Raw genomic sequence first — 14277 nt, 5'->3', positions numbered from 1 at the left:
TCAGTTGCAAGTATCATTACAAAATAATCATTGTTTCTAATCCATTTTTTTTTCTTTAGAATGTTTCGTTTCCTTTGAGATATTTATAATGTAGTCCGCATTCTTCCCATGACTCTTTAACTTGTTATGCTTTCCTATATTCTTTAAGAATATAGTTTGATTGCCAAGCTCTTTCTGTGTGTTTTCTTTTATGCATGAAGGAAGAAATCATGCATGTTTAAGTCCATCAGCCAGTTCTTTTTTCTGCCTGTGTAACAAAAAAAGAACTGACTGATGAACTTCAACAGGCTTTATGGACACAGCTTGTTAACATTTTCTGCAGATTTTCCATTAACACTCTTCAAAGATTTGAATCTGTTTTCAGACTCATATTTTTTTTCCCCAACAAAGTACATTTATTCACACCTGAATTAAACTTTCTTATGTATGATTCCTTTTTTAACCTGCTCTAAACTTAATTGATCACTTGCTATTTCAAATTTTCTGTGCATTCATTTGTAAATGTCACTGTAAACAGTAATCAATAAGGTTTTTCCTGTTTATCAAATCTTTTCATAGAGTAAATTTATCTCCATCTTTATTCTGGAATGATATTAGAAATTCCTGGTTCATATGCAGAATCCAGATGTTTATTATTATTAAGTCTTTTTTTTCCTGAATCCCATAAATTTCCTTTATCGAGATTGAAGTTTCTTATTTATTATTGAAGTTTCTTATTTATTATTGTTGTTTTTATTTTTCATGCCAATTTCACATTCATTTGATGACTGATAATCTAGGTAGACAGAAAGGTGTGTGAATAAACCATGTTTACTAATTATTAAATTTATTCTTATCACTTTAGGATGCCATCCATTCACAAAAGCTATCTCCATGCTTGACATTAAATACTGTTGTCACTGCCTACTTACCAACCTACCACCTGATGCTTCTTCCTGAATTTTTCTGATCTTTATTTCCTGTATCTTTCTCACTCAGTTTAATATTCTTGGTCTGAATGCTGTCAACAGAATTTTTGTAGCTGTTCTGTTGACTTCAGTGTTGTCATATAAATCTGTTCTTGTATTAATCTTTAAAAGAAATCAATCTCATAACAGCAGAAACATTCAAAATGCATAAGCAATGACTGCAAGAAATCAAATTTCTTATTTTAAAATATATTCCTTCTATATACCATTTTCCTTCTAACCATCATATTTGATTTTATTAGTTACATTATCTAATAAATAATGTAACTATTTAGGTCAGGCTAAACAACTTACAGAGAAACTTCCATATACATGCTCTATGAGGAATACAAAGAACAATTATGATTTATTTTTCTTAGTTCTCTGTATGGTCAAAGTGTTAAAACCTTTCCATAGTGTACATTCTTAGTACCATGATAATGAATGTGCAAGGATAGGGTAAAAATTGACTTGGACCATTCAAATTGTATAAACATTTAGTCTGATGGCACAAAATAATTAAAAATCATGCCAGCTGAGTCATCACTTAACTAAATAAGGCTCTACTACAATTTTTGGTGAAATGAAAGAACATATAGTGTTATGTTTAGTTTTAGATTTGTAATTCCTATCTTTGTTCTTAATTATTCACTTGGAAAGAGTTGCCTGAAAATTTTTTTTAATACAAAGGGTATTGAAGTTTATGCTTTTAAATAGCAGTTTGTATAGGAAATGAGGTATAGAGTAAATTACCTTATTACAACTGAATCTGAGGTGCAAGATAAGTAAAATACATTTAATATATTTATTTGAGTGACTTATTTAATTTTAATCCTTTTATTCTTAACACAAAATATCATTGAGCAGGTACTGGCATATGTAAAAAAACAAACAAAAACTGATTAATCAGTCTCTTTAAGGTCTCTTTGTTTATATTTTGGACTGTTGATAAGGGCATGTAATAATATGCTGTGATCCAAAGTTGTATGTGATAAATACTCTTCATGATTAATATGTATCAATATCATGGTTGATTATTACTTATACTTTTACATTTAATAACTTCTGCATTAGACATCCATCATTTTATAGCCACATGCAATAAACTTAAGCATTTCAAAATTTATCAGAGAGTTTATGAGAATAAACCTTTGGCATAGGAGAGTTGCCTTTCACTGGCTTGACAGCTCTTTTGAATTGTTGAGCATACCGTTGAACTAGGAGGGAAAAACCTTTATATTAATACCAGAGTAGTCCCTGTGTGAGAGAGTTATATTCTTTATACATGAACTTTTAAATTGCCTTGGCTTGCAATGCTTAAAAGTAGTGCAAGCCAAGGCAACTCCTATACAGAAGGTTTATTCTCATAAACTCTCTGGTAAAATTAAGACATGTTTCTTTCATTTGGCTATAAAATAACGATGAATGTCCTAATATCTTCATTGAATGTTATCATTCTTGCCAAATTGAGGACTTTTGGCTCTATATTTTAGTATTGAACTTTTACATGTTATATATATATATATATATATATTTATATATATATCCATACTTTTATATACTGATTGAGATCCTAGAATTAGAACAAACAATTAAATTTATTAAATACGCAACATCTTTCATCGGAGTGGCCGACTTCTTCAGGCGTGAAAGAACATAGAAAGCCAATAACAACACTATAAAGAAACATTGGGTCATTATAAAACTATAAATTCGACTATAAACCACAGAACATATAGTGTTATGTGGTTTATAGTCGAACTTTGAACTGGAGCTACAGTCCATGTTAAAATTCTATTGTTAGACACCTGTGCGCATGTGGCTTCATGAGTGCACCAATATCTGACAGCAGAGCTGAATGAGTAAATTGTAGCTGAGGTTACTGTTTATATGAAGAGGGTCCATGACAATTTCTTTAGACTCGACTATGCAGCGTTCTGTCTCATCGTGGCATATGTGAAGGTTTGAAGTTGTTGTCCAGTTTATCTCATGTTAGTGGCCTTCATTATTTGTATTTACTGAAAACAGGACATGGCTTGAGAGGGCACTAGCTCTGGTTCTTTTGTAAGCAGTCTCTTCGGTGCTCTTCGAGACGTAGGAGGATGGATTTTTCCATTTGGCCATAGTATGGTTTTCCGCAGTCACATGTGATTTTGTACACACCTGGGAATTGTAGATGGTCGTGAGCTTGTTTGTATTTGCAAACTTGATCTTAGTTTGGGAAGAGTAGAGAAGCATGTTTTCATGTTAAACTTTCCCAAAATTCTTCTTAGTTTCTTGGAGAGCATGCTGATGTATGGCAAGGAGATATAACCTTTGGAGTTGTCCTGTGTTTCTACGTTGTTTTGTTGACGGCGGTATAGTTGTTTATTGATAATTTTTGAAGAGTAGCCATTGTTTTTTGAAGGTCCTTTTAAGATGTTGTAGTTCATTTTTTAGTTCTTCTTCATCTGACAGTACAGATCTGGCACGATGCGCTAGAGTTGAGATGATACCCATCTTCTGTGCCAGTTAGTGATGTGAGGATGCATGTAGGTATAGTTCGCCCACCGATTTGAGGTCCCTCGACACTTCTGCGCATGTCAGAAAAAGGAGAATCCATTCCGATAATAGGGTAATCAGTCTGTCTTCTGGGATATAATAATAAACAAACTGAGTTTGTTTATTATTACAGGTCGGAAAATTTAGCTTTTCTTTTACGAACATTGCTGTTTTTTTAAAGTGTAACTATTTCGCTTGTATAACAGTTGGAAAAATGTACGTAGAGTGTTAATTACGTGCAAATGCTGCGTTCTACATAAAACAATGTCACTTCGCCCCATGATAAGTTTCCTTTTATTCTGTGACTTTTTAAAAGAAAATCCGATTTCATGAAGTATTTTCCTTAAATTTTCTCTTTTCCAAGGAAAATTATTTTTTTCTTTAAGCACAGGAATCAATTTCGGAACAGTTGGCACTCTTTTCTCGACCACGTAAAATTCGTGAATAGTTCTTCATATAACGTCTACATCAAAATCATTCAAAGCTACGGTTTCGATGGTTTTCTTTCTCTGGCGCTTTTTTTAGGTGATTTAAATTTTGGCTTACCTTCACCTTTTGATTCCCTACGAATTCTTTTAACAGTCGACCCCGATACGCCCGCACTTGCACGTTTTATAACTTGAGAAATGGGAACAAGAAGACGGCCTTCTGATGATTCTTTTTCACAGAATGTCAGCACATTATTCAATATTCTCTTGCAAGAGCTACTGAAACGTGTAACAATAGAACTTGTGGACTGTACTGGATCCATCAGACAAATTAATAATAAAAAAATAATGCAAAAAGAGAACAACAAAAATCAAGCTAGTACTAGTACAGCGACAGACAAAGCACGTGATTTCGCATGTTGGCGAAATCACGTGCTTTCTTGTCTGTCGCTGTACTAGTACTAGCTTGACCAATTCGTACATCCTTCATTTCTTTATCCCCTTCAGCATGAATCGACTATTCTTGGCACCAAGCCAAGAAGGGATCTAGAAATGGTGGGCGAACTATATCTATCTGTGTGCATAGGTTTTCTAAAGATGGAGATTTTTATAGAGTCAGATGTCTAAGTAAGTTTTACGTCCAGAAAAGGTAGAGATCCATTTTCTTCAGTCTCCATGGTTAATTTGATGTCTTGGTGGAAGTTGTTTAAGTGATTCAAAAAAGTGTGAAGATTGTCAATACAGTGTTCTCAGATAAGGAATATGTCATCAACATATCTAAGCCAAATTTTCGGCTTAAATGTAGAAGAGGAGATTGCCTTTTGTTTCAAGTCCTCGAAAAAGATGTTGGCTAGTATTGGGGAGAGGGGGCTGTCCATTGCTAATACTTTATTCTGTTTGTAATTTTTCTTTCAAATTCAAAGTAGCCAGAGTTAACACAATGAGATAGTAGAGAGAACATCTTCTTTGAAATCTTGTTGCTTAAAATATGGAGAACTTCTTGCGTCGGAATGTTTGTGAAGAGAGCTACCATGTCAAGCTCACCATGATGTCAGAAACCTTGAGTTTTATATTCTTAATTTTAGAGACAAAATCTGTTGAGTTTTTTATATAAGAAAGAGATTTTCCTGCCAAACCTTTTAAGGATGATGCCAGATATTTTGATAACCGGTAGGTGGGTGAGTCAATACCATCTACTATAGATCTCAGTGGGCAGTTTTCTTTGCGTGCTTTCGGGAGACCATATAACCTTGGAATGAGTGGATGTAAAGAACGAATGGAAAGGCATATGTTTTGTGCAATATATATATATATATATATATATATATATATATATATATATATATATTGTAACTGGTATTTACTTGGATTGTAGACATTTTAAATCATAATTTTACAGAGGAACACCGAGATAAGGTAAGATAAAAACTTTAAAACACAACTAGTTTTGTCGGAATGCTGACTTCTTCAGGTGTACAAATTATCACAAACTGGAAAAATAGCAAGATAAAACATGGACTTCTCATATAAACAAGTTAGGAATAACAGTCAAATTTGAATTGGCATCCGCATGGCAGGTCTAGCATGCAGCGTTAGTGAGTGGGAACTATGTCGAGAGTGCCAGAACTGAATTACTGCACTGTGAGTCAGGTAAGCTATAAATTAAATTGCTGTTCATGTGTGAGGGGTCCAGAACTATTTCTTTTTAGTTCGTCAGCGCATTTATGGATATTAGTAGTAAGATTCCTGGCTATCTGGTGTTGATGCTCTTCTAAATTAGAGTTGGCAGAGGAGGTCATGACTGGAAAGGGCGCTTATACAGGTTCTGTTGCAAGAGATATCACGTTGATGCTCTTCGAGACGTAGTGAGACCAACTTATCGGTTTGCCCATAATATGGTTTTCTGCAACTGCAGATGATTTTATAAACTCCTGGGAACTGAAGTTGGTTATGTTTTGGCTTGGGTTGACTCAGGAAAGAACAAGTTTTGGTAGGGTAGTGAAGTAAGGTCTAATGTTAAATTTCTTCATAATTTTAGACAATTTTGATGATAGAGGACTTGCGTACGGTAATTGAATGTGTGTAATAGGATTGGAATTATCTTCTTGCTAAGTTGGCCTATGTGGGTCTAGACGGTTTGCAATGCTTTGAGGTGGATATCCGTTCTTTAGGAAGGTGCTTTTGAGGTGGTTAAGTTCTATTTGAAGATCTTCTTTCTGAAATTAGAGATCTCACTCAATGGGCCAGAGTGGAAATAATACCGAGTTTCTGCAGAGGGAAATGATAAGAGGAGGCATGTAAGTATATCTGTGCGAGTTGTTTTTCGAAAAATCGAAAATTTGAGACAATCAGGCATCCTAGTGATCTTTAAATCTAAAAAGGCGAGAACACCATTCACCTCAAGTTCCAATGTGAATTTGATGTTTTGGTGGCGATTGTTCAAATGATCTAAGAAAGGTTAGTAAATTCTCTTGACCTATATTCCCAGATGAGGAAGATATCATCCATGTACTGCAGCCACGGGTTGGGTTTTAATGTAGCGCTTGAAATAGCTCTTTCTTCAAAGTCTTCGAGAAATATGTTGGCTAACTAACACTGGAGATAATGGGCTGCCCATAGCTAAGCCGCTGGTTTGTTTATAGATTTTTCCTTCATGAGAAATAGCCAGAGTTTACGCAATGCATTAATAGGGCGAAAAAAATTTTGGAGACTTTGTTTTATAGTAGATTGAAGACTTCTTCTGTGGGAACATTTGTAAAGAGAGAGATAATATCAAAACTAACCATTCTGTCAGATTCCTTGAGTTGTAAATTTTTTATCTTAGATATAAAATCATCAGAGTTTTTGATATATGAGGAGGAATTACCAGTGAGATGTTTTAAGGAAGAGCGGTTTAAATAGCGTGCCATTAGTTACCTGAGCTATTACCTGGCAGCAGGTTTTGACAACAAAATGCCATTTGTCCCATTCTGCTATGAGCATTAGTCATAGAGTTACATCTGCTGAAGTAAGCATGTGCACAAGCTCTTCATCGGATTAGTGACAGTGATAAATGAAAGAGTTGGAGAACAACTTGTGTGTGTGAAATTTTGTTGCAAACTTGGTAAAAGGTTTGCAAAGACATTTCAATTGCTTAACCAAGGATATGGAGAGGACTATGAACTGAACGCAGTGCAATAGTGGTTTAAGCGTCAATGGATGAGTCGGTCAAAGATCAAGGTGATGTTGGTTGTGCTTTTTGATTGGAAAAGCATTGTCCATTATGAATTTGTACCATTGGTCAGATGGTAAAAAAAAAAGAGTTGTACTAGGACATTTTATCATGTTTCAGGGATGCTGTGTGCAGGAAGAGGCCTGAACTGTGGGAAAACCAGACTTGGATGGTGCACCAGCTCACACGTTGCTTCTCATCTGCAGTTATATGCAGATGAGGAGCCCCATCCACCCTATTCTCTGGACTTAGCCCCAGAAGTTTTCCCTGTTTCCTAAACTTGAAACCACTTTGAAAGGATGTTGTTTTCAAACCATAGAGGAGATTCAGGAAAATGCAATAAGAAAACTGTGCACCATCACAGAAAGTGTGTGTTCCAAGAAACATTCCAACAATTTAAGAAATGTTGGGAATGAGGTATTGCCGGTAGAAGGGACTACTTTGAAGGGGATAGTGTTTAAAATGTTGTAAAATGAGTAGCAAAAGTTTCGTCTTTTTTTTTTTGAACATGCCTTGTACACATATGAGGTTGATTTCAAAAGTTCTACACACAGAATTCCTGTTGTTAAACCAAACATTTATATAACAAAATACAGTTCTTCACTATAATCCATTCTACCTTATCACTGCTGTCCAACATTCAGATAAGTCAAGTGTCACTCTAGCAGAAGCCTTGTCAAAGTCAGTGAACCATTTCCTAGCTACTTGAACCAATCAAAATCTGGAGCACTTACCATCCATACTATTCACATGATCAGATACTGCAGATGAAACATGTGGCCTCACATTGTACATTATCCAGTCTGAACTAGATGCTTCCTCCATTTTAAAGAAACATAAAATAAAAAATTTAAAGAAACAAAAATAAAAAAACTAGTGCATAATGTTTTTACTCAAGAGTAGCTTACAACTGACATGAAATTAGAAACTATTATATTATTCCACTGACTATGTTCAGTGTGCAGAACTTTGAAAAGATTCGTGTGTGTGTATGTGTGTTACCCAAATAGTTAATTTTCTTTTCTCTTCCAATTTAAGGTGACTGATGTGAAGAAGGCTCCCAATTTCCCTTCTGTCATGTGGTGAGTTTATTTATATGTTATGGCATATCTCTTCCTAATTCTAGTCTAAAATATACTGAGACTGAACAGCCCTTTCAGTAAAAGAAAGTACAGAAAATTGCAAGGGCTGTTCCAAGTGAATGTATATGTTTAATTCTTAACCAAATACAGATAAAATTAGTGAATTGAAGGTGTGAACCATAGTTCCTTATTTACATATACAGTATCTGTTTATGTGAATAATGTTTGCACTTTTAAAATGTGGGTTCAACTCTTGAACAAATACCTATCTTTAAATTTTGTTATTGTTCAAAGAAAATCTTTATAGAAAGATTTAAATTCTATTTGTTAATGTGGATTAAAAAATGGTGTGGGCATCATGACAATGACTTGACCATTTTCTCTGTGTTAATTTGTTTTTAAATTTGTATTCCCTCAATGAAAATTGTAAATGTATTTTATAATAGTATCTGCCGATTGAAAGTTAGCTAATCTAGGAACTGTATCCTAGAGACCAAACAGAAGAACTTTTTTAAGCCACTTCCTATCCCTAGTAAGGGTAGTGACCTTACAAAAACTGTTTATCACTTAAAAACTTTTATGAGCATCAATGCCACAGTGGGATGACCTTTTGCGTGAAAAGTAAGGTGCTGCTATAAGCAACTCATGGTTGGTTATTTTTTTTTGTTTGTGCAAATGCATGTATGTGCACACGCAGATAAAAAAACGAAGAAAAAATACACAAATATTCTCCTTTCCTTGCTATTTACATTCATCTTTTCCAAATGCTGAAATTTGGAAATTTCAAATGTTACTGAATTTGCAAGATTTGAAAAAGGTATACTGTTTGGAAATATTTCATGATACAGTTGACTCTCACTATAATGAGCTTGTTTACTATAGTTTCCTTGAACCAATGATTTACTTGAACCAACACTTATCAATAGCAAACAATTGAAAAGTGTTGACCAAGGCTTTTATAACCATGCAAAAAGAAATTCTCTACAGCATGCTGTGCACTATAACTATCTGTTCCGTGGTCCTTACGAGTTTCTGTAGTGAGAATCAACTGTGCCTAATAGTATGACTTTAATTAACAACAGTAAGCTCAGTAAAACAGGTTAAAAATATGAAATCTGCACTGTTTTTAATCAAAAGCATAATCTTCAAATTGAGGGCTTAGATTACCAGAGATTCTTAGATACCAGAATCATGATTTTCAGCATGATTCTGTATTCTGTAATTACTCAATCTAGTGCATGTCTGTATTCTTATTTTAATCATAACTATTGATATAAATATATACATTTGTAGAATGATAGTTTTAATGGATTGTTTTAATTCTTGCGCTATTTGTATGAATAAATGAATAGTTAGAAATGTGCAATGCGTGTACACACGTGACTGTGTGAATTGTTAGTGCACCTCATATACAAGTCCTACATCGTTAGTATCATCTGCTACAAGTATATATTATATATTCAACATTCCTGTTCATATTTTCTTGCTGTTATCTTTTAAATGACTGGATTTCTGGAAAACAAAAATGTTGGAATTTATGCTGTGAATAAATTAGCATAAGTCTGCTTGACTGAAATTCTCTCGGTGATGGTATTTAATGTTTCTCCACTTGCGTGATGAGATTATTTTATCCTTTTAATAATGGTAAGTAGTGTTGTTCATGCCCTGCTGGTAATCCAGTGATTCTTATTCTGCTGACTTCAAGTGTTTGTAGTGCAGTCAAAAAATGCTAAAAAGAAATCAAGAATGACCAGTATATTGTTGAAAATAAACATTTTACACACCTTGGAACATTTGCATGGTACTGACAAGGATATAACACTACAGATTTGCAAAAGCAAATACAGCTGTCATAAGAATAGATGGAAATTATTGAAATATCATAATAAAACTGGAATAAGGATCTTCAAAAGCATTGTGTGGATCAGAGATGTAGAGATCTACAAACATGCAGAAAAAGCAGATTAAATTATTTTCCAAAACCAAGTTCTGTAAAATATTTTCACCACAACAATATAACAAAGGTTGGGGGGGGACATTGTTCTTTGAAAAAGATCTAGAAGAAATGGATTGATCACTTACTGAGAATGGACTGAAAAAGAAATTCCAAGGATAAATTTGATATGAATCCTTGAAATTGATAAGAAAAGAGACGTTCCATTGAAATAAACTTGGCAAAGAATTAGGGAAAGAGCTTTGCTGGCTAGATGAGAAAAGGTGGAGAAAGGACAAAGTTAATTGCAAGAGATAGGGATGACTAGAAGAAGTATGTCTTGAACCTGTGTGTGTGTGCGTGCTACCAGATACATTGACAGCTTCTGTTAAGCTTTCTCCTATAGATTGTATAGGAGACACCTTAACAGATGATAAGTAACTAATACATGGGTGAGACAGCAAATGCTGTTTTGTAATTTGATTTTTTTTTTTTTTAATTTTTTTTTATTCCCATCCACAAAATGTTATTTGCAAACCTATAGTACATTTTGTACTGTGGATGGATTAGGAATATTTTCCACCATTTTTATCAGTTTTACATATTTCTTTGTATTTTTTTAAAAATTTATTTTAAAAAAAAAAATTAAATTATTTTCAGAAACCCTGTTCTAGAGACCGAATATGGAACTTTTTCAAGCACCTCACTTTCAGTAAGCAGGGTCTTGCATCAGGCAGTGAAATTCATCTTCCACCTAAAGACAATTGGAAATATTCATGCCCACAGAGAGATTCAAACCCACATCCTGGCGAGCTGTGGGTTTGTCGGTTGGAGAGCGAGTATGCTAACCAATCAGCCAACCAGGACATTTGTGTTAGTTATCTAAATGGATAAGAAAATAATAATGGTTTGAAATAAGAGGTCACATTACAAAAACATTAGTGTACATATCAGTTCTTGTCAAGGAGGAGAAATTCAGAGCAATTTGCTTTTAGGAATTCATATAAAAGTTAGCAGTGGAGGATGGGAGTACTGATCCCATGGGTTTCTCCTCCTTCTGAAAGTTATGCCAAAAAATTATCTTAAAAACAGCAGGATGTGAGAAATGATAGGTATGAAGTGGGGTTGAAATTTATTTTAATGAATAGAGTAATGTCACTTCTAAATAAAATAAAATGTCTTCATTATTGAGGGTCTTCTCTATTTTTTTTTTTTTTTTTTTTATTTTTTTAATAAAATTATGGGTGTTCTGTATGTAGAAGAGAAAAGACTTGCCAACTTCTTGAAAGTTGGTCATAAGTTTTTCAGTAAGGTAGCAGTCGTGCTGTCTGCTTCATGATGTAGGCAAATAGGCTTAGGGATAGAAAGTAAATTTATCTTACTATAAATTGCATCTTACTATTATATTTTTGTTTATTTTAATAATTGTCATTGAAAATGTAAAGAGCTCTCCAAAAATATATTTATATCTCTAAATAATACTAATTTATTTCAACAGTTCATCTACTAGAATTTCAGAGCCTCCTTCACCAGTGAGATCTATACCTACAAGTACAGATAGCAGTGGTAGTGGATCTGATGAGAGCAGTTCAGGAAGTAATTCTAGTTTTTCAAGTGATGTTTCTGTTCATGAATCTTCGTCAAAAGTAAGATTTTTGCCCTTATTCACTTTCATTCAAGTTGTACTGGTAATCATAATTATCTAACTTTAGTTACTGAATTTGGTAAGCTGTGTTTTCTTAACCATTTCCTCTAATTCAAGAGTTGAAGTTAGATAATTATTCAATTTATGGGATTAAGGTATGAGAAAGTTAATTAAAGAAAATTGAAAACACTAAACATAACAAGTACAGTACACTGAAAGTCAACAAGCAAAATACTCTGTGTATATGGTCTCCAAATAACTGAAACACCAGATCACTAAACTTTTGAAGATTTCATTTTCTTCACAGTTTGCCACCAGAATGTAGCAGCCATTGTCAGCCTTTCCTTATCTGTGCAGCTGCTTGAAAGTAATAATTTCTTGTTTTCACTGTTTAACATGTTTTTAGAGAAACTTGTGGCATAGTTCTATACATTATACAGTAAAACCCCTTTTTTACACTTTTCAGGGGACTGATGAAAAAAATTGTAAATAGCAGGAAATGTAAAAAAACATTAAAAAAGGCTGAAAGATGACTTACTGCTAGTATGTGAGTCTACATACTAGATTACAAAATTTAATAACTGAAAATAAATGAATTTACATTTATCTATTTAAAAAATCTTTATTTTTTTATTTGTTTATTTATTTATTTATTTTTTGACATAGCGTCACATTGTGCTTTGCTTGACCTGTTTTTGTTCTTAATCTTGCTCAAAGTGGATACGGAGAGTCCAAGATCTTTTGCTAAATGCACACGTGTTCCAGCATGCCAATCTACACGTCGTAGAATTGCCATCTTTACTTCTACCGATATACATTTTCTGTCTTTTTTCTCCTTGTTACTAACATGGATAATCCACCATCGCAACTTGAAAGCAACTTTCATACACTAAGTTGGATAGCAGAAATTCTGCAATATCAATTCGTACTGTGATTGAAAAATCATGGTATCGCTTATCACTACATTACTGCTGCAAGCGTGCAAGTCACCATGATGGTCGAAATGAAATTACAGCCGAAAGCAACGCCATCTGGGAACAGAAATGCGCAGATTTCCGCAGAAATCGATTCGAAAATCAGTATTACTACCTGAGAAAAAAACTCAAATCACAGGAAATAACTTCCACATCAAGTTGTTAATGGCGGGAAAACAATATATCATAAGAATAGGCCTTAAGATGGGATCAAAGGAAAATGACGTAAATGGCAGGAAAACGTAAATTGCGGGAACATAAATATGGGGTTTTACTGTATATGCAAAAACACAAGGTAAAAGTATTATTTATTAAATATACTGCCATATATTTCAGTCTGAAATTGACAGACCATTGCAAGTGACTTAAAAAAAAAAATAGTTGTTACAAGGTAGAATGCAAACAATTGATTTATTCAAAATAGAATGAGCCACATGATGTTAAATCACCAATAGCACTATGCTCTAACTGCAGAAAAAAGTTAATCATAACAGTGTAAAAATAAATTATATATGTATATATAACTTGTAGTATCTAGTTGGTTTCTTAAGATCTTATGTCTTAAGACCCTACAACTGATCTTGTAGATACATGGTTTTTTTAAGTGGTGGATGTGGAGGTTTCAGGCAATTAAAGATCTTATTGATTGGGTAGAAGGTGCTCTTTAAATTTTGTTGGCAAAGGAATTTTGCTATTTTGTCTCTGACTGATTGTATATATGGGAGAATCACTGCTCCTCTCAAGTCTTGGTTTTCTTGTTTATCTGATTGTTTTGGAGGTTAAAGTAGATTTTGTTAATATTTTGTGTCGCCATTTTTTGATAGGATTGAACTCTGGTATTGCAGTACTTGGGTTTTTTTTATGTTAGTGAAAATTGGCCCTATTGCATAAGGAATTAATGTGATAGAGCAGATATTCATATTTAGGACAAATATTATGACAGTATACTTATTCATATTATGCTGATTGGAAGGGGTAACTTGTAGATGTGCTTAAGAAAATGTAGGGGATTATTAATACATGGGAAATAATCAAAGGAGTATTTAAGGAAAATAATATCTGATTGCTTACCTGATTCTAAATCTAAATTAGGATATTAGGATAAAGACAGTCTATCTATGGTGATTCCAAGTCTATCAAGCACTGTTCAGAGAACAGTGCTTGATAGACTTGGAATCACCATTACACGCCAGAATCCAAACAGTAGTCAGAACAGTGGGCAGAAAGTCGGTTCCATCAGCAGGAAAAGTCATGGCATCTGTGTTTTGGTATGCTAAAGGCATTTTGTTTATTAATTATCATGGAAAGGGTAAAACAATAACCAGGGAATATTATTCCGATCTTTTAACCAGACTAGACAAAAAAAAATTTGTGAGAAAAGACCTGGTTTGCAGAAGAAAAAAAATCATCTTTCATCAGGACAATGCACTTGTTCACAAAAGTGTTTTGGCAATGGTAAAATTAAGCGATCTGCACTATGAATTGTTGAAACATCCACCCTATTCCCCAGATTTGG

The 14277-nt window shown here is 33.8% G+C and overlaps 1 protein-coding gene across 2 annotated transcripts in view; it reads left to right on the top strand.

The window, feature by feature from the left end:
- Positions 1-14277, top strand: part of LOC150104812 (uncharacterized) — a 449875-nt gene that overhangs the window by 269240 nt on the left and 166358 nt on the right. For both annotated transcript variants that reach the window (XM_090395370.1, XM_090395369.1), the window contains 2 exons: positions 8166-8209; positions 11641-11788. In XM_090395370.1, coding sequence (XP_090251496.1) covers positions 8166-8209; positions 11641-11788 — 192 coding nt within the window. The remainder of the gene's footprint in view (positions 1-8165; positions 8210-11640; positions 11789-14277) is intronic.

Source organism: Typopeltis vanoorti, chromosome 7, assembly GCF_054136105.1.
Source record: "Typopeltis vanoorti isolate ZY-2024b chromosome 7, IOZ_Tvanoo_1.0, whole genome shotgun sequence".
NCBI classification, from domain to species: domain Eukaryota; kingdom Metazoa; phylum Arthropoda; class Arachnida; order Uropygi; family Thelyphonidae; genus Typopeltis; species Typopeltis vanoorti.
Note: the sequence above shows the minus strand (reverse complement) of the source record. Positions and strands in the feature narration are given on the sequence as shown.